This window comes from Elephas maximus, chromosome 22, assembly GCF_024166365.1.
Source record: "Elephas maximus indicus isolate mEleMax1 chromosome 22, mEleMax1 primary haplotype, whole genome shotgun sequence".
Taxonomy (NCBI): Eukaryota; Metazoa; Chordata; class Mammalia; order Proboscidea; family Elephantidae; genus Elephas; species Elephas maximus.
This window is the reverse complement of record NC_064840.1, coordinates 15,168,918-15,190,338: the sequence shown is the minus strand read 5'-3', so window position 1 is coordinate 15,190,338 and position 21,421 is coordinate 15,168,918. Positions and strand designations below refer to the sequence as shown.

General features: G+C 47.5%; 1 protein-coding gene across 1 annotated transcript in view; it reads left to right on the top strand.

Moving 5' to 3' along the window:
• KSR2 (kinase suppressor of ras 2) overlaps nucleotides 1–21,421 on the top strand; it is a 404,388-nt gene that overhangs the window by 338,016 nt on the left and 44,951 nt on the right. Inside the window, exons 13-14 of the mRNA XM_049865565.1 lie at nucleotides 1,842–1,890; nucleotides 4,132–4,499. Of these exons, the coding sequence (XP_049721522.1) occupies nucleotides 1,842–1,890; nucleotides 4,132–4,499 (417 nt within the window). The remainder of the gene's footprint in view (nucleotides 1–1,841; nucleotides 1,891–4,131; nucleotides 4,500–21,421) is intronic.

Below are 21,421 nucleotides of genomic sequence, written 5' to 3'. Positions count from 1 at the left end.
TCTAGCTCAGGATCATTTCTCTGCTGCGCATAAACCAATTTCACAATTTTTGCAAGACGCACTCCAGGTTATTAACTGACAGTCAGGGAGTGCCAGCGAAAAGCAGAGTCAATAGCTGCCTGCGATCTGCTTCAATGTGTGTAGGGTGATGGGAGCGAGCTCTTTGTAGAAGGGAAATAATTTAGTCACCGTGGCTGCTGTAATCCTGCCTTGATGCAAAGAGGAGGACGGCTAGTCTTGTTGTCAGGCACAAGGAGGGACTCTGGCTGCACTTTCCCACCCAAGTCTCCCTAGCGTGTCAAGTTCCTGACACCATCAGCTGTCACTGTGCGGTGTCACCCTGTCCTGCAGCCTGGACTATAAATGATAGGTTAATATGATGGCAAAAACCACTTTATGACCCACACTTCTTCCCCCTTCTTTTAGTGTGTGCAGCCTTTCAGACTCCCCTTTACCAGGAGCCCCTCCAACAAGTCATTTAACTCTGCAGGGTCCGCAGCCTCCTGGGGTCTGAGACTCAATAGGAGAGATCCTCAAAATGAGGGAGTCGAGGGAGACTCTGCTATGCTTCCAGTGGAGACATAGAAAAGGGAGCATGGTATTCACTGTGATTTCCTCCTCCCACCAACTCCAGCTCTTCTTTGCCTTCCGCAGCCCAGCTACCATCTCCCCACTACACCCTACAAACACGCACACATCCTCTTCTCTAAAAACAGACCCCAGACACACCTCTAACACACACTGTGCCCAACACCCCATCACATGCCATGCATGCTGACACCCCCCTCACACCCCCAATGCATACCCAACCGCACCATCAACATGCAGTATGGTCCCCAATACTCCCAGTGTGTACCCTGACTCATATACACACAGGAGAGTCCCTACACAGAGCATAGCCCATAACAGCCACACAGTACTTGCCATGTGCTGGGTACTCACACACTCAGACACATTGGTTTCCCCAACACCCACACCCAGCATGCACAGATACTTAGACATGTGCTCACTAGTGCATGCACACACACACACACACACACACACACACACACACACACACAGCCCTGGATCTCCTAGTCCAATACAGCCTCACTTCAGCTTTCTTCTTCATTCTCATTTCACACATCCTGATGCAATGCAATTGGCAAGGTCCAACTCAGAGACTTTGAACTCCCCAAATATATCCAGTAATTCTCTTTGGAATTTCTACCATGCTCCATTCATTCATACCTGACTTTTGGCCCTTGTCACTTTTACCCTCTGTGCACAATGTCTACGAGCTTGCTTTAGTTCCTTCAATAGTAATATATTTGCTGACAGTCAGAGCCATGCCAGTTTTATCTCTCTATCCCTCTAAGGGCCCAGCACTCTTCCTGGAATGTAATTCTAGTCGAACGAATGAGCAGACAAACAAATGAATAACTAGAATCCTTCCAAAAGATTCTGACTGTGAATCAGCCTTAGTAAAAAAAAAAAAAAAAAAAATTTTTTTTTTTTCTTTGGTCTGATGAATTCTGTCTTAGTAAACACCTAGAAGCTCTAAAGCTCTAAATTGGCATCTAGGCCCATTTGTAAGGAGCAGCTAGATTGGTGGAAACCAAAGCAATAATGAAAAATGAGCCCCGAGCAGCCCAGAAAATCTATAGAAAACAATGTCCTTGCACAATGCTTCTTTACAGCAGGGCTGTGGGTTAGTGCAGTTACGTGGCATTGGTGTGAAAGGTGAGGCAAGGGCCTGGTTGTGAGAACTTTGTGTTCTGGAATTCTCCATCCCTGGGTAAACCCAATGCATGGCCCTACCTTTTCACCTAGGGGTCACATTTGTCTGTCTTTCTTTAAAGCTTGGAAGGAAATCCATTACTTCAAATTGAAGTGGAGCCAACCTCGGAGGTAAGAACGTGAGAGCCATGAAGCAACTTTTTCCAGGGGCTGCCCAGAATGGAGCAAAGCCATTTGATGTCTTCAATGACGCAGAGGGTGTGGGGCAGGTGGGGGCATGCAGAGGCCCTGTTTGATGGATGTGGTAACTCGGGGATAATTAACAAGCATTGGCCCCTCCCAGCACTGAGCCTAATGGGCCGTTATACAGTGCGCATCATGGAAAAACAAGTTGTGGGGAAGCTGGCAAGAGATTTACATTCTTAGTTGAAAAATCAGCTCAGAGTTGGATGACTACCGAAGAGGTTGTGCCCCACTGCCTCTGAAGAAATAATGGGGGGAGGTAGGGACTTCAGGGATGCTAGGATTGGTAGAGTATTGAGAATGTTCTGGGGCTTCTTTGCACCTCGTCAGAGCAGACAAATGAAGTGTCCCAACCCCTCAGCTCTGTCAGCATGTCCCGGGCTGGAAGGCATAGAGTAAGGTTTCCAGAGAAAATCTTTACCTTTTCTGGAACTATGTGGCGATTGGAAGTGATTCAGGGGGAAGCCAGGGTTTTCTGTGTCATTTCTCCTGAGTGTGTAGGCAGGGCTACCTTGCATAGGTGTTTTGGATCAGGTAGACCTGCAGCACTCAAGAGGCCACCTTCTCAGGGCTGCTTCAGCAGGCCCCGGGGCCTCGGAGAATCCTCACCGGCTTGGTTACCTGCTGTTCCCACACTTCAACAAAAGAATCCAAGAGGCAGGGCACCCCTGCCCCAGGTAACCCCAGATACCATGCTGGGAAGATGGGTCCCTTGAGGGCTTAACTATAGTGGATGTCACACCTAAGTGTGCCCGAATCACATGGGCATGTGTGTGAAAAATACAGATTACGGGCCCTCTCCTGCTTAGAGTTAGACTCAGTAGGTCTGGGTGGGGCCCAGGATTCTGAATTTTCTTAGATATCCTGGGGAGTTTGATACAGGCAGTCGAGTGCATGCAAAGAACTGTATAGTCTTACTGTCATTGAAAACCGAACACACGCCACCCCCAGAGGCAGCTTTTATCACCCCTACTTTACAGTGAAGAAAGGGAGGCTCAGAGAAGTGAACTGCCTTGCCCAAGGTCACAGAGGCCAGATTCAAGTTCTGGCCTGACTATTAAGCGCATTCTGTTAACCTCACATGGGGCATTGGTGGTTCAGTGGTAGAATTCCCACCTTCCATATGGGAGACCTAGGTTGGATTCCAGGCCAATACGCCTCAAGCGCAGCCATCTCCCTTCTCCCAGTGGAGGCTTGCATGTTGCTCTGTTGAACGGGTTTCAGTGGAGCTTCCAGATTAAGATGAACTAGGAAGAAAGGCCTGGAGATCTACTTCCCAAAATCAATAAATGAAAACCCTATGGGTCACAAAGATTCAATCTGCAGCCAATCATTGGGATGGTGCGGGACCGGGCAACGTCTTGGTCTACTGTGCATGGGGTCGCCATGAGTTGGGGGCCGACTGGACGACAGCTAACAACGGCAGTGCTAACCTCACACCCTCCTGTCTCCTGCCCTCCCTGGCTGCCATAGCAACTGCTGCCTCGGGACCTCTGGCCTCTTCCAGTTTCTTCTTCATCAGCTCCAAATTCCCTGGGGGGAGGCACAGGCACTTTCTGTTGAGGCCTGTGACATGTTATATGCAGATACATGCTGTACCCGTATTTTAGCCTGTTCTCTTTATCACGGAGTCCCTGAGTGGCACAAATGGTTAACTCGCTCACTACTAAAAGTTGAAGACTTGAGTCCACCCAAAGGCACAACAGAGGCAAGGCCTGGTGATCTTGTGGAAAACCAGCCTTTAACAACTCTGTGGGGCACAGTTCAACTCTGACACACATGGGGTTGCCATGGGTTGGAACTGACTGGACGACAACTGGTTTTGTTTTTTTTAATCTTCATCAGGTGACCTGCCCACCCGGTTTACCTGGGACTGAGGGATTTTTTTCCTGGGATGGGTGGTCCCTCTAGCACTTCTCCTTTCTGAGCCTCTGTTTCCCCCTCATCAGACACAGGAGAGGTGGGCTATAATGATGTCCCTTTTAGCTCCTTCATTGTATGACTCTAGACAGGAGCTACCTGGGGGAATAAAAGAGTGTACGTGCACACCAGGTGGACATGCACAGAGAGACGTGTCAGACCCACACATGCACGGGGCTCCCAGCAGGACCTCGTGGCAAGGCCGGGCAGTGGCAGGAATAGCTCTGACCTTTCCCCCTCTGGCCACAGAATGAAGAGGGCCATGATGAGGCCGAGGAGTCCGAGGATGACTTTGAGGAGATGAACCTGTCCCTCCTCTCAGCCCGGAGCTTCCCGCGCAAGGCCAGCCAGACCAGTATCTTCCTTCAGGAGTGGGACATCCCCTTTGAGCAGCTGGAGATCGGGGAGCTCATTGGAAAGGGCCGCTTCGGGCAGGTGTACCACGGCCGCTGGCACGGCGAGGTGGCCATCCGGCTGATAGACATCGAGAGGGACAATGAGGACCAGCTGAAGGCCTTCAAGCGGGAGGTGATGGCCTACAGGCAGACACGGCATGAGAACGTGGTCCTTTTCATGGGCGCCTGCATGAGCCCGCCCCACCTGGCCATCATCACCAGGTCAGTCCTCCCTGGGCAGGGCCCCAGACGGGCTCCCCACGTGTGGATTCACAAGGCGGTGTTTCTGCCCTAGCCGGAAAATGAGAGTTGGGGTTAATTCAGCACTCTGGCTAATAGAGCTTTACCATTCACCAGCTTAGATGGCTTTAAGATTTACGATTCCAGAAAATACTTTCAATGCTGAAACTCTTTAGCCTAACAGTGCCTTGGAGAGAGCATTGGATGGGGAGTGAGAAAAGCTGGGTCTCATTCCCTTTGTTTCCAAGTATCTGTGTAATAACACCTTGGAGACTCACACTGTCCATATGTACAATTGAGTGGATTCGACTAAAACAAGGGTTGGCAATTTTTTTTTCTAAAACGGGCCCAGTGGTAAATATTTTCAGCTTATCTGAAACTATTTGCTGTAACTACTCAACTCTGCCATGGTTGCACAAAAGCAGCCGTGAATGTACATGAACAAATTAGCATGGCTGTGTGCCAGTAAAACTGTATTTACAGAAACAGGCAATGGGCCAGATTTGTCCTTCGGGTCATAGTTGGTTGACTCCCCGGCTAATATTCTGACGAATAGTAAGAAAAAATTTTTTTTTTTTTTAATCTGGGCCTTATTTAAAGTTGCCGAGCACATTTGCAGGAATTTACCGTTGTTGTTATGAATATACAGTCTCCTTAGCCTATGGGTGCACAGAAGAGGCTGTTACCAGAGAACTGACGTTAAAAAAATGACTTTCTTGGAATCACTCTCTCTAACCTTGCCTAGTGACTTAGAGCACGGAAAACATAAATACCTTCGGTTTCAGCTGAATAGTTGGGAACCAATCCTTTGGCCTATTTTTAAACTCTGGCATTTGCCCCCCTGTTGGATTCGAACTGGCTACAACAGTGATGTTCCTAGTATGGCTTGTGATGCTAAGAGTCAATTAGAAGCCCTCTTCTTCCCATACTCAAGTAATGAGATCCCAAATACACAAGACTCATATCTTGGCAGGTATGATAGCAGGAGCTATGGACTCAGGGAAGGGTTGGTGTACCTTTGATCAGTTCTCTATTGACACAAAGCCTCTTTGAGTCCATTTATGTGATCTAGGTGATCATTTGTTGTGGCTAGCTGCTGTTAGCTCCAACTCATGGCGACCCTGTGCACAGCAGAACTCAACGTTGCCTGGTTCTACACCATGTATGCTCAAGTCGATTGTTGTGGCCACTGTGTATTTTGAGTGCTTCCAACCTAGACGGTATTCTATCGTGATCCATAGGGTTTTCATTGGCTAATTTTTGGAGGTAGGCCACCAGGCCTTTCTGGTAAGCCACCAGGTCTGGCTTAGTCAGAAAACTTTGCTGAAACCTGTTCACCATGGGTGGCCCTGCTTTTACTTGAAATACTGGTGGCATAACTTCCAGCATCATCGTAACATGCAAGCCAGCACAGTATGACAAAATGACAGACAAGTGATCAGTAAAAAGTCTGTTATTGTGTCTCACCATTGGTGATGCTGTTGGTGGGTTGACTAGAGCTCACATGTAGAACGATATGTGCTTGCAAAAGACTAGAGATCTAGGGATGGCCATTCGGCATCCATAAACCAGGGTTAAAATGGTGATTCTCTACCCTGCACAGGCCAGAGCTGGCGCTGAAATAATCAGCCTCAGTAATATTCAGGGGTTGAGCTGCTCTGACTGTATGAATGTTATCTGTAAGCTTTTGCTGAATGATGAACGACCGCAAAACTTGGTGGTTTCTCTCTATTCTGTGGACTGTTCTGCCCTGAGCCAGGCTCAGCAGCTGGACTCTTGTACGTGTCTGTGGTCCGTTGCCAGGTTGGTGGGGTGCCCTCACTCCCATGTCTGCTAGTTGGCAAACTGTCAGCTGTGGTGCCTGGGCTCTCCTCTTCATGGTCTCTCATCCTCCATGGTGGTCTCGGAGTCCCAAAGTACAGCAACAGATCAAGTCCTAACGCACAAGTGCTTTTCAAACCTCTTCTGGTATCACGTTGGCTAGTGTCCATTGGCCAGAGCAAGCCACATGGTCAACCTAGGTTCAGCGCCAGTTGCTGCCAAGTCACTTCTGACTCATGGCAACCACACGTGCATTGGAGTAGAACTGAGCGCCATAGGGTTTCCACTGGTTGATTTTTCAAAAGTAGATTGCCAGACCTTTCTTCCAAGGTGCTCCTGGGTAGACTCAAACTTCCAACTTTTCAGTTAGAAGCCAAGCATGTTAACCATTTACACCACCCCAGGACCTCACCTAGATTCCAGGGGTGGAGAAACAGACTCTATCTCTTGATGGGAGGATCTGCAACGTCACATTGCAAGAACAAAGAAGGAAGAAAGGGAAAATCTGTGTCCATTTTCGTAATCTGCCAGAGTGAGACCCTCAGTTTTCTTCCGTGTTACTTATCCAGTATGCCATCTTCTTTTAGCAGATACTTTCCTCTCCCTTTCATTGGGATATGCAAGTTGATCAGAAAGTAGTATTTTCCCCAGCACTGTCCTTCCTCCCACACCTCTGACCAGTCAGTTACTCCAACTCTGGTCAGTTACTCTCTCTGGTCAGATATTCACCTACTGACCTGGTAACTCCTTTTTTCTACATCCCTAAATTAGTGAGGCATTGGTAGTTCAGTGGTAGAATTCTCACCTTTCACACGGGACACCTAGGTTTGATTCCTAGCCAATATGCCTCATGTGTAGCCACCACTCATCTGCTATGATGCTGAACAGGTTTCAGCAGAGCTTCCAGACTAAGACTGGGAAGAAAGGCCTGGCAACCTACTTCCCAAAATCAGCCAATGAAAACTCTGTGGATCACAATGGTTTAATCCTAAACCAATCATGGGGATGGCACAGGACTGGGCACTGTTTCATTCAGTTGTGCAAAGGGTTTCCATGAGTTGGGGGGCTGACTCGACAGCAGGTAAGAACGACAAAATTAGAGAAATTTTGAAATCCACCGTGTTGTCTCCTTCGCCTGGTCTTTCTAAGGGCCTCCCGTCTCCCTGCTCTCCAACTTCTGGGTGTTATCAGTGTAGCCCAGTTACCCATGCCTTCCTTGCCCCCTTTCCCAAGGGGGGACTAATTGGGAGTGGACAGATGCAGTGAGCAGCCATCCTTGACAACGAGTGGTTGTTATGGAAATGTGCCACTCATCCTGCGAGGCAGCTGCGCTTGTGGCCATTTTCCATTGTGCACAAAACTCTGGGCCCCCCTCCCTAAGCACCATCACTGCCTACAGATTTCACAACAACGCCGCCTTTTCCTGGCACCACGATAAAGACTCTGCAGCTTTGGGACATGTAATTGGTCTCTGAAGTGTTTTGGTATTTTGTGTGAAGTCTTGATGATGCCAGATGAGCCCCAAAGAAGTGGCATTTATTCCCTATTATTGTGTTGTTATATATTTATCGTCGGGAGGGGCTCTGTGCACCCCTCTGTCACGCTCAGCAGCGTCCACTTGTTGGCCATCCACGTTTCTCCTCGGAACGTTCCGTGTGAAACCAAATATTTGAGTAATTTGATTAATCACTTGAATTCTCACAATTGGCTGGCAGAGGTCGATGGTTGGATAAGAGCCAACCAACTGGAACAACTTCTGGACACTGGATTATTTTACAGGGAACATAAAACCAGATAATTACCTAGCATATTCCATATAAATTCACAATGGCGTATTCTAGCCAATTGCTTCGTAATTATCATTGAAGTTAACAAGTATTTCTAAGATTAGCGTTTTTGTAATGCAATATGTTTGGCTCTTGGGAATGAGTAATAACCAACTAGTTACCCTATTGCTATATCCCCAAATGCAATTAGCAGCAGGATTCCTAAATCGTTTCACAATTGAGTTATTATGAGATTATTGCAAAGCTATCGGCAGCCTGCACAATCGCTCATTAAAAAAAACCCCAAATAGAATTTGAGAACCAGTAAAGGTATATAGTTAAAGGAAAGCTGCTCTCTCCCTTCTGTCTTTGCCGTAGGGTTTCCTGAGCCTCACTTGTTCCATCTGTGAAATGAGCAGGTGGAAACAGATGTCTCTGTACAGGCTCCTTTGGTTCTCTGCGAATGGGCTGTGCTTGAGATGCAGACTGGAACAGCTTTGGAGCAGTGCGTTCTAAAGTATGGTCTGCCTAGACCCCCTGTACCTGAGTCACCTGGGGAGGGAAGGGGCGAGGTCGTTCAAATACGGATTCTTGGGTGCTGCTTATATAGTTTCCAGTGACTGCTGTACCAAATTACCACAGACTTGGTGACTTCAGGCAGCACATGTTTATTCACTTACGGTCCTGGAGGTCAGAAGCCTGAAGTGGGGCTCTCTGGGCTAAAGTCAAGGTAGTCAGCAGGGCGGGGTTTCTTCCTGGAGGCTCTAGGAAGAACCCATTTTCCTGCCTTGCCTTTCCCAGTGTCTAGAGCTGCCCTCCTTGCATTTCATAGCTCGTGGTCCCTTTCTCCATCTTCAAAGCCAGTAGTGTAGCATCTTCCGTCCAACTTCACATTGCCACATCCTTCTGTAGCCAGATCTCCTTCTGCCTCCCTCTCTGTAAAGCTTCACCAGAGAATCTGGAGTCCCTGGGTGTTGCAAACATTTAATGTGCTCAGCTGCTAACTGAAAGGTTGGAGGTTTGAATCTACCCAGAGGTGCCTTGGAAGAAAGGCCTGGCAATCTGCTTCTGAAAATCAGCCACTGAAACCCCTGTGGAGCACAGTTCTACTCTGACATACGTGGGATTTCCATGAGTTTGGAGTCAACTCAACAGCAACTGGTATGCAAGGGTGTTGTTGAGGGGAGAAATTGGGAAACCTCCAAAATAAAAGGCAGAGGCCCAAAGGAGAGTGTTTTGATAGTTGCAGAGGCGACAAAAGTTCGGTGAAATTGCTCACCTTATCTGCCCCTGTTTCCCATCATGGTCAGAGAGCTGATGACCTTGGCAGGAGCTCAGTGACCTCCCCACCCCATCCTGCTGCCCTTGGCCAGACCAGAGCACACTGTGTTATGAAGACCATTCTATCACAGTTGCTGTTTTGACAGTGGGCGAGGGCCTGAACCAGAGAAAAGGTCCTGGCTGAGTTCTTGGTTACTGCTAGGGTGGGGTGAGATAGGGAGGAGACCAGGGAGTGAGAAGCTGCCCCATTCTTTCCTGAAAGCTTTATCACAAGCATCACAATGCCTTTGTTAGGTTTTGCTCCAGCCCTTCACAGAGGAACATGGGAAACTTTGGGCCCAGCACATTATGGTCCCATTACATGGCTCCTTTCACTGAAGCCAAAGATGGCAGAGCTGTGGAACCATTTCCCTGATTGAGGGGCAGGATGAATGCAGAATCCGAAATATGAACCAAAGAAGCTGCAGATCCCATCAGCCTTTGGCAAGTACAGTGAGCTGCTCCTGTTTATCATTGTGCTCATTTTACAGATGGGAAAACTGAGATCAGAGAGGCAAAGAGAACCATTGCCCATTCAGAGATGAGTAACTGGCAGAACCTGGAACTGAGTTTATGTATATCTGAATGTTAGGCTAGTGTGTCCCTTCTTTGCCACGGTTGCCTTGTCCAGGTCAAGGGGGATGGATTCAACACTTTCATGTCAGAATCACCAGGGCCCCAGATCCCATTGTACTCCAGTGAGCCGGGGCCTCTGTCTTTATTAAGATCCATGGGGTTTGGTACACACCACAGTTTAAGAACCACTGGCTTATTAGAACTGGTTCTCCGTAACGCCTTGTAAATTCCTGTAGGGCCAGCAAACACAAACACACACACCCTTTTCCATATATACCCTAAGTTGCACACCTAATCTCTTCTATCTCTCTCTTTCTGACTCTTATCCTCTCTGCCACTCTCCTTCTCTCATAAAAACACACTCTCTCCTTCCTGGCAGAAGACTCATTTCATGAATATTAGCAACTCATAATGGCTCCATAGTCCAGAAGCCCCTATCCGCACTCCCTCAAAATATTGTTCTAGAATTCCAGAATTATTTAAACCCGTGCTTCTCACAGTGTGGTCCCCTGAACCCTATTACCTGAGAATTTGTTAGAAATGCAAATTTGACCTCCCACCCCAACTACAGTTTGTGCTTTAGGAAGCCCTCGAAGGGATTCTGACCCACTTGGGTGAGACCTATCCCTTTAAAGAACCTGTTGGTACCTCTACCTTGTATGAGCAGATTTTTCTACTGCCAAGAAATTCCTGCATACCCTGAAAATCTACCTGTCCCCTCACTGAGCTTTTGTGCCATGACACTGAAAGGTGAGCAGCTGGGTCCAAAATGAATGAGGGCCTAGAATGTGCCAATATCAGCACCAGCAGGGGCCTGAGAGCCTTCTGGACCCTGTTATCATCAGCACTAACGGGTGTTCGCCTTCCACAGACATTTATCTGCCCCAGCTGAGTACCAGGCTGCATGCTACTTGGTCAGAATACAGCTTGTACAGTTTATACAAGGATTTCACATTTCAGTAGAAGAAACAGACAAGAACCAGTTAAGCAAATAAATAAGATAATTAAAGCGCCATGATACCAAGCCAAACCAAACCTGTTGCCTTCGAGTTGCTTTTGATTCATAGGAGCCCTGTAGGACAGAGTAGAACTGGATGGTGCCTGATTACCATTACTGAACATTTGGATCAGAGATTCCACAGAAGAACCAAGGAGTGGCTGGCAGATTTGAACTGCTGACCTTTTGGTTAGCAGCCTGATCTCTTAACCACTGCACCACCAGGGCTCTGTGATTAAGTATGGTGAAAGAAACAGAGTAATGGGTCACACTGATAGGAGGGCTATTTTGTTGTTGTTGTTGTAGAGAATACACACCACAAAACCTAACACCAATTCAAGTTTCTGCGTGTACAACTGAATGACATGGATTACATTCTCTGAGTTGTATACCCATTCTCACCCTCCTTTTCTGAGTTGTTTCTCCCACACTAACATAAACTCACTACCCTCTAAGGTTCCTGTCTAATCTGTTGAGTTGCTGTTGTCAATTTGATCCCATACATATAGTTTTTAAAAGAACACAGTGCTCAAGGCAGACATTATTTACTAGCGAAGCTATTGTTTGGCTTCAAGGAGGCTTCAGGGGATATTTTTGGTTTAAGGTTTAAAGATTGTCTCAGGGTAATAGTTTCTGGGGTTCATCCAGCCTGCATGGCTCCAGAAAGTCTACAGTCCATGAGAATTTGAAATTCTGGTCTACATTTTCCCCCTTTTGATCTGGGTTCTTCTATGGAATCTTTGATCAAAATGTTCAGTAATGGTAACCAGGCACCATCCAGTTCTTCTGGTCTCCATGGCAAAGGAGGTGGTGGTTTGTGAAGGCAATGAGCCACACTTTCCATATAGAAGGGCTACCTTTAAAGGGGGCTTTAGAGGTTTCTTTGGGGAAGTGACATTAGAGCTGAGACCTAAATGAGGAGGAGGAGATGGCTCTGCAAAGAGGCAGAGGCAGAACATTCCAAGTAGAGGGAACAACAGATACAAAGGCCATGTGGTAGGAATGAGCGAGGCTTGTCTGAGGACCAGAAGTAAGAGAAAGTTCAGATCATGCAGGGCCTCAAAGGCCATGGAAAAGGGCCTGGAGTTTATCCTAATTTGGTGAAGAGCCAGCAAAGGATTTTAAACAGAAACTGGCCACACTACTGTGGAAGTTTCCAGATGGCATGGCTGCTGCCTCTTCTTGCTCTCAGCTAGTTGGTTCAAGTGTGTCTAAACTCATTTGGTTGGGAGCAGCCATGACAGATCTCAAAGCCAATGCTGGAGGTCACAGGCAGAAGTAGGTAGGGTTCCGGGGCCTCCAACTGCCAGTTTGGCATTTTTTCCTGTGTGTGTGTGTGTGTGTGTGTGTGTGTCAGGGGGGAGGAGGTGTTCCAGAAAAGTTGCCTCAATGGCTCCTCTGTGTTAGAAACACAGTGAACTTCATCAGGATTCTTTCCCAGGGATTGGAGGTGGGGACAGCAAGCTATTAGGGGCATGGCATAACCATCTCATTGTGATAGAGGGCTCTCGTGGTGCGCCTGAGGAAAGAAGATGAAGAAGACAGGGTTTCCCCATGCCCTTGGGAATATTTTTTTTTTAATTTCTCATTTGGCATGTGTTATCAATCCTCTTGCTGCCTACCCAGAGTCCTGCAGCATTTCTCAGCCATGTGACTTTGACTGTGTTGCCCATATGCGTGTGACTTCAAGCTTTCACCCATCCCCGGGGACGAGAAGTAACAAAATGTCCCAGGGCCTCATTTGCACAGCATTTTAAAGCCGGTGAATATCAGGAGCTGTTTAATAGATTACTTATCTCTAACTCCGAATCAGGGCCTGTTTTCACACATTCAAATATAATAGCACCAAGCTGCTATACTCGACAGATAGACAGGTGGACAGTACTGCCTCGCGCTAAGGCGGTATTCCTTCAAAGCCTGAATGAAATCTCTACTTGCCTTTTCGGTACAACTCTGTACTTGTGGGCTTTCTGATTTTTTTTTTTTTTCTTCAGCCAGTTTGATTGTCCTAAATATAACATACAAGAGTCGGGGAGCCTGAGCACAGGAAGATTCTGTCCCCCTCAGCACATGGAACCAGCTTCCTTTTATGTTCAAAAAGCTGAATCGCTTTCCCTTTATAAAGCACAGCTGAAAAGGTTTTTTGTCTGTGGCTGCCTTTAATTGTGCTGAAATGTAAAGCGCCCCAGGACTTTTGTGAAGGAAGTACTATAAATGGACTGCCTCGTTGTCGTTGTTATTAGCGTCATCTCATGTACACTGGGTATGTCCATTGGTGAAAGACCCTATGGCCAGTGGAAGACCGCACGGGCAGAGACCTCCCCCCAGGCCACAACTTGCCTCACATCTCAAAGATTCTGAAGTCACATGCGGGATCTCTGCCATCCCTCAAAAAATAATTTCTGAGTCTTATTTAACAAGTGGTAATGAGTTTGTCCCAGAAAATGCACAGCAGCAAAAAGAAGAGAACGAAATTCACCCCTAATGCCTCCAGGCAGAGAGAATCACATTAGTCTCGGTGAATATCCTTCCTGGCATTTTTCTCAGGTTACATACAAACACTCGCATAGTGCTTGTCAGGATAACCGTAGCTGCTGTAACAAATGAGCCTTAGAACGGAAGTGGCTTAACACAACAGAAGCTCATTTCTTGCGCATATAACAGGCCACTCTGGGTGTTGCTGGATGGTAGGTGGCTTTTCTCCGTGGGTTGAGGGATTCAAGCCCTGCCTATCTTTTGGCTTTGCCATCTCCTAAGGCTAAAAGTTCCCTGCTTCTAGCTGGGAAGAGAGGATAGAGCATGGAGAATCACATGTGAGAGGTTCCTATGAGCAAGTGGCACACGTACATCACTCCACCCGCATACCATTGGCTGGTACTCAGTCCCTCAGCCACACCTACCTGCAAGGGAAGCTGGGAAATAGTTACCGGTGTTCCCAGGGGGAAAAGGAAGTGGGTTTTGGTGGACAGCCCACAGCTCTGTGACACACATACATACAAGGATGGATCTCCTTCCAGTGACGATAGAATCACCTGGCACATCTTGTTTTATAACATGCTATTTTCACTAAACAATATTTGCATGGAACATGGACTTTTTGGACCTGGGTCTGTTGCAAATTTCTTCACTCTCCTGTGCCTCAGTTTGCTCATCTATAAAATGGGGGTGATATTTATCTCTCGTGCAAGATAGTGATAAGAATTAGAGATCTTATAGGTAAAGGCCCCCTGTACTAGAGGTGCTGGTTAACTTACATATCCTAGTTGTCACAATAATAAAGATAATTTTATAATAGTAGAAATAATAACAGCAGCAGCAGCGATTAGAAGTAGTATTTTTCCCCTTAGATGCAAAAGCATCCTTGGTGCTAAAAACAGCTGGTATTTCATGTTTGTCGTAATATCTAATGATACGAGGCAATGGATGGCTATAGTTTGACCACTTGGATTTGTGTCCCAGCTCTGCTCCTGGCTCGTACTTTGCCCATGTTACTTAACGCCTCTAGATTTCGCCATCTAAGATGAGACATTAGGGAGGGAACTGGATGTACTGGTCTCAAGCTCAGATGAAAGGTTTCGGCTAGAAATACACATGTGTGAGACATCTGTGTAGAAGTGGTGACTGAGGCTGTGGGCACGGATGTGGTTGGCCAAGGAAGAGAGGACCAAGCTGGAAGCGTCTCCGGATTTGGGTGCCCTGATAGGGAAGGGTAGGCCTGCACAGGAGACGGAGAAGAAGTGGTCATAGGGGTAGGGCAGCCAAAAGAGCATGGCGTCACCAAAGCCCATCCAAAGTTGTCACCACTGCCCAGCTTCTTCTACCTTTAGTCCACCTTGTTGTTGTTAGCTGCCGTCAAGTCATCCCAACTCATAATAACCCCATGCCCAATAGAGCAAAACACTGCCCAGTCCTGTGGCCCCCCAATGGTCAGTTGGGGATGTGACCATTGTGATCCATAGTGTTTTCACTGGGTGAATTTCAGAAGCGGATCACCAGGCCTTTCTTCCTAGCCTATCTTAGCCTGAAAGCTCTACTGAAACCTGTTTTACATCATCGTGACACACAAGCCTGTACTGACAGGCGGGTGGTGGCTACACAAGAGGTGTATTGACCGGGAATCGAACCCAGGTCTCACACATGGAAGGCAAGAATTCTACCACTGAACCACCAGTGCCGCCATAGTCCCTCTTATTACATCATTCCATTTTATATTCATCAAGGCACTGATCACCATATAAGATAATAATTGTGTTGTGGCCCTATTTGTTTGCTTGCTTGTTGTCTCTTTTCCCTACTCCCCCCCAGCACATCAGCTCCAGGAGAGCAAGGCCCTCAGCTGTTTGACTCACCCCTGTATCGCCAGTCTCTAAAACATTAGATCCTCCTGAAATGCTCGTTGAATGAATGAATAACAATTTCCAAAAATACATTCACCCGCATTATCGCGCAGCCCGCGCCTCTAAGCAAGTTTAGCAGCAAACAATGAATGGTGCTATTTCCTTAGACTTCCTGAGAAATGAGTGGGACATAAATAAAATCTAGTACAAACTGGGGGGATCACTATAGGGTGTGGGAGAAGTCACAGTAATGGAAAGCAAAGCGATGCCAATTACATGGTGTAAAGTGCAGTAATACTATGAAGGGGCTGAGTGATTTGGTGGTATTTTCCCCAAATGCTCATTGTGTGCAAGGTCCTGTACTTGATGCTGGGCACAGAGAGAGGAAAGTATGGTCCCTGTCCCCTGGAGCTCACAGACAGACAGGAGATTGGCCGATTACCAAATGGTGTGAGAAGGTCTGTAGTAGGACCATGGGGGTCTGGGAGGACTCCGAGACAGCTCACCAAGTAATTAGCCAGCTGGACAAGAAGTTTGTGGCATCCCTCGTAGTGGGAACAGCACATACAAAAGCCCAGAAGTGGGAAGAACAAGGCCTCATGGACAAGAGTCATGAGCTGGAATACAGCAGTAAATATGACTCTGGAGCTGACCTTGACCTTGTGATCCAGGCTAAGGAATTTGCACCTTTCTCCTAAAAGCAGGGAGGAGCCACCAGGGATTTCCCCAGTGAAGTGATACTGTCTGGTTTGCATTTTATAAAGATTACTGGGGTCATTCCCTTTACTTAGGAGAGCTTAGAGTAGATCTGCTAATGTACTTTCCCTCCTCCAAGAACGGTGTGGACACTTGGCTCTGGTCCTGATCAGACATCAGCAGGAGCAAATGCAGGTTTTCATGCTCTGGGTTCTAGAAGATACTCGGCACGACTCCCTAAGGGGGTAGCAACAGCGGGCTTACAGTCCTTTGAAAACCAAGGCATTTTCAACAGCTTTCACTATTTACCAAAGTTAAAAATAGCCAGCTGCTCTCCCATGTTGTGAAGGCAAGTATGGGCAACATCAAGCCCTTAACATGTGTTCCAGAAGCCAGAGGGATGGTCTTCTCAGTATTGCTGGCAGTCGGTGGCCAAAACAAAGATTCAGGAGTGTGGATGAGCTTCATGTGGAAAGGCAAAATTATAATGAAAATCTCCATCTCTCCTGAGAGTCTGACCAGCCTGCATGCAGATCCTGGCTCTCTTGTATTTTGAGTCATTTTAACAGAATGTTCCCGTCCGAATTAGGTAACATTCAACTCTGCTGTTGGTGGATGCGGAAACTGAAAAAGGAAGCAACAAGCCCAAGGTCATAAAGGCAGGAAGAGGCAGGATTTGAACCCAAGACTGACTGTGGCCAAAATCCATTTTCAAACCACCCTGTCATCCCATTTCCGTTCTCAGCCATGCCTAAGTCCAGCCCTCATTCTAATACCCCGTAGGTGCCTTGTTGTTGATGTGTGCCATTGAGTCAATTTCAAGTTATAGTGATCCAATAGCACAGAGTAGAACTGCCCATAGGGTTTCCTAGGCTCTAATCTTTGAGGGAGCAGATCACTAGGTCTTTTCTCCCTGGAGCAGCTGGTGGGTTCGAACCACCACCCTTTCGGTTCGGTTAACAGCCAAGCTCTTAACCATTGCACTACCAGGGCTCCTTGTGTTTACCTAGGACCCTCAACTGGGTTCCCTCCCATAGGGAGGACAAAGACTGAGTTGGAAAATGTAGGTTCATTGCCAAACCACAAAACCTGCCTGACTTGCGACTGACTTGTTGAGTTGTCGGCAGGTGCTAGTTGAAACCCTGGCATTTGTCTTCCTCCGTCCCTCTCCTGGCGGCCGACACCAGGGTGGTGTGAGTGGGCAGGGAGTGGGAAGTGTAAGATCAGTGCGTTTCCACTGCTGTGGGAACCTGCTGGGCCCTGGGGCTTGGCGTGATGTATTCCCAACCCCGCTACAGTTGCCTGGTCACTGTTCAACTTCTCCTGTCTGCTTTGTCCCCTGCCTGATCGTGTTTAAGATAATTACGCCCATAAATCAAATAATAAATTGATATCGACTCTTTGTCATAGAGTAGATCAGGACTGATTGACCGCTGGGAAGACTGCTTTCCTCAGTCAATGAGGAGCCGTGGAGATAAATAAATCTTGATAATGACTGGCAAGAAGAAAATCAATAGGCATATTAATATATGCTTTGGGAGCATATATCTTCAAATGCGAAATAAGAGTTTGTTTTGGCAGAAGAGGGGAACAAGAGAGGGACGGAGGTACAGAGAGAGAGAGAGACATAGGGACAGAGACAGTGAGAGAGGGAGATGGACTGCTGACAGTATCCCCAGAATCTAGCACATTCCTGGCGCATGGTAGGTGCTTGTTGACTTTTGTCGAACTGCAGAAATCCAAGAAAAGGTTTTACTCTGAAGAGAAAAGAAATTGTATTTAGTGTTTGCTTTTTCCATTCTTTGGATTCCCAGTGCCCAGAAACCCCCTCTACTCATGGGCAGCATTGTTCTGTTACTGCCTGGCAGGAAAGGGAGGAGGGAAGGACTGGATGTGATGGTGGGGTGGGCTGGCGAGGAGGAAGGAGGTGATGGGGACACTGACTGAGAAGGAGATTGCTGAACTGCATCAGGCTCAGGGAGCAAGAGTATAGTGGGTTGAATTGTGTCCCCCCAAAAAGCCAATGCCCGGTACCTGTGAATGTGGCTTTATTTGGAACTAGGTCCTCACAGCTATAATTAATTCAAGGGTTTTAAGATGGGGTCATCATGGATTTAGACTGGACCCTAAATCCAATGACTGGTGTCCTTAGCAAAAAGAGAGAAGGACACAGAGACACAGAGAAGACAATGTGACAATGGAGACAGATGGGAGTGGTGTATCCACAAGCCAAGGAGCCCACAGCCACCAGAAGCTAGGAGAGAGACGTGGAACAGATTCCTTTTTAGAGCCTCCAGAAAAAACCAACCCTCCCAACACCTTGATTTCAGACTTCTGGCCTCCAGAACCCAGTTTGTGATGATTTGTTACCACATCCATAGAAAACTAGCACAAAGATCTGGAGAGTTTGGGGGGATGTTGAGTTTGAGGTGTCTCTGTGTCTTTCACGGGGCATGTAGGTACATCAAGTGGTCATTTAGAGATACCTTGCTTAGAGATGAGTTCTAGGCTGGAGATGTCAAACTCTGAGTCATCTGTGCTATGAGATAATTGAAGCTATGGCCTGGGGAGGTGGCCTAGGGCAGTGCTTCTTAAACTTGACCTTGCAGCAGAATCCCCTGAAGGGCTTGTGAAAACACAGAAGTCTGGGCTCCAACCCGAACTGATGACTCAGTGGTCTGGGGTGGGGCCTGAGAATACACATAATGTGCCGTTCCTGGGACCACACTTTGAGAACCACCAGAAGACCAAGGTGAGAAGAGAAGAGGAGGGAGTATTGTCGCAAGGAAGGCTGACCAGGAGGGGCCAGGAGAGTGCAGTGTCATGGAAGCCCAAGGCCCAGAGTGTCTCAACAAGGGTGTGATCATGAGTTTCAGATGCTGGTATTGAAAGGACAGGCAAGATGCTGCTGTTATTACTACCAGCCCTGCACGGTGAGTGAACAACAGAGGTGACACAAATAAAACTCTCAACCTGTGCTGCAGTAGAAAGAACTTGGATATGGAGTTGAAAGTCCTGAATCAGTGTTCTCACCTTGTCATGTGAACGCAACCTAGCTATGTGAACTTAGACAAATCATGTCCGCTCTCTCAGCCTCAGTTTTCTCATCTGAGAAATGGGGGCAACAATGTATATTTCCCTGGGTGGCTTACCTATTGCCATCTGGTCAAGTGCAACTCATAGTGCCTCCTTATAGGACAGAGTAGAACTGCCCCATAGAGTTTCCCAAACTGTAATCTTTTCAGGAGCAGACTGCCCCATCTTTCTCCTGTGGAGCAGCTGGTGGGTTCAAAACGCTGACCTTCTGATTAGCAGCCAAGCACTTTAACCACAGCACTACCAGGACTCTTTCATGGGCAGCTAGGAGGAACAAACGAAATAGCAAAAACTGAAAACTCTTCATAAAGTAACCAGGACAAGATAGATGTGGTACATTAAAAAATCATATAGTAAAGATAATAGATAACTTATTAAGCATTGTCTATGTGGCTGATACTCTTTCAAGCAATTTGATATTTCCCATGTACCAGGTGAGGTTGGTACTGTTGTAATGGTGGAGTCGGGATTTGAACTCGGGTCCGCCCTTGTCCAAGCAGATATACATAAGTACTTTATTGGCAAAGACAACTTTCTTGTTAAATTGGCGGGTGACAGTGACCCAAGTTTAAAGTTGGGAATGTAACTGAGGGGACTTCCCGGTCCATTCCTCATTTTCAGTGGTCTGCAGGGCAGTGGCTGGGCCTGTGCTGTGACTGACGAGAAGCAGGTCCCTCTTCCCATCCCTTTGTCCCTGCTCCCTTTGACGGCAGTAGTGAAGTGTGTGGCTGAGAAGTTGCTCTTGACTTTAATCAAAAGGTTTGTCTCCTAGTCCACTTCAAAAGAGGATTCCTTCTCGTCTAGGTGTTCAAAAGACCCAAAGGAGTGCCAAGCAGGGAACAGATCATATATCTTCAAAGGCAAGGAAGGGGTCACAATCATCTTCAGAATCTCCCCAGCTGAGGCCAGTTCCTCCAAGGCGGTTATTAGCACAGCCCTTCGGGACTTTGACGCATGGATCAAGGATTCTCAGCAGACTTGTGCGGGAGTGTTTGTGGACCACTGGGGACTGTCATAGCTTCTCCGACAACCGGGTCTTATCTCTTGCAGAGCAACAAGGGCTGCCTTTGACAGGCTCTGAGAACAGGAGATGCTGCACTACAGCCCACTGTTTTATTTTTCTACCTTGTCGATAAACTACTGCTTCCCAGGCTTCGATGGCCTTGTGACCCTTCCTTCAGCAGGAACTCTGCTCCCTCTGGCTCCCCTGCCCTGCTCTTTCCTCCTTTCCTTTTACCGTTGGTGCCGGCACATCCCTGGGCTTATCTCACCCCCAGAGGTAGAGATGAAAAAATGGTGCTGTTGACATGGCATCCGGACAGATGGGCCTTCCTTCAGGTGCCAAATCCAGTAAGGAAATGGCAGGAAAGGAGGAGGGAGATAAGAGTTCAAGTTCTTCCTCTACTGCTATGTGACCTCAGACAAGCCTTTAACTTTTCTAGCTCTCAGCTTTCTTGTTTGTAAAATGATTGTGGTATTACCTACTTCAACCTTCGCAGGTCATTTACCTCCTTGCCTGGGTCTGTTTGGTCTAAGTTTAACCCTTAGGAGTGAATGACCACTTATCCATCCACGCATCCTCTCATCAACTCATCCATTCATCCTCTACTCACCTACCCCACAGTTACCCACCTTCCATCAACCACCCACCCAATCATCCACTCACCCACCTACCCAGACATCTATCTACTCGTCCATCTATCCATCCAGTATTCACCCACTGAACTATTCACCCACCCATCCATCTGTCCATCTTCCCATCCATCCATCCATCCGTCCGTCCGTCCGTCCGTCCGTCCGTCCGTCCGTCCGTCCAGTATCCACCCACTCAACCACCTGTTCATCTAGCATCCACCTACTCAACTATTCACCTATTTATCCATCTATCATTCCCAGATCTGAAAAGAAAACAGACAACCCAAATGAATAACCAGGTGGTAGGGCTAAAGGCTTCACACCACCATGTTTCCTCCCCTTTGGTTCTAATTTCTGTGGAGCTCTGTGCTGATGGGAGCCCTGGTGGCACAGTGGTTAAGAGCTTGGGTGCTAACAAAAAGGTTGGTGGTTTGAACCCACCAGCCGATCTGCGGGAGATAGATGTGGCAGTCTGCTTCTGTAAAGATTGCAGCCTCGGAAACCCTATGGGGCAGTTCTCCTCTGCCCTAAGCGTTCACACTCGGCAGTTCGAATTGACTCGACAGCAGTGGATCGGGTTTGGGTTTGGGCGCGACTCAACACCGTTGCTGCAGGTGGTGGTAGGGTGGAAGCTGCAGACCAGAATGCAGGACTGTTCAC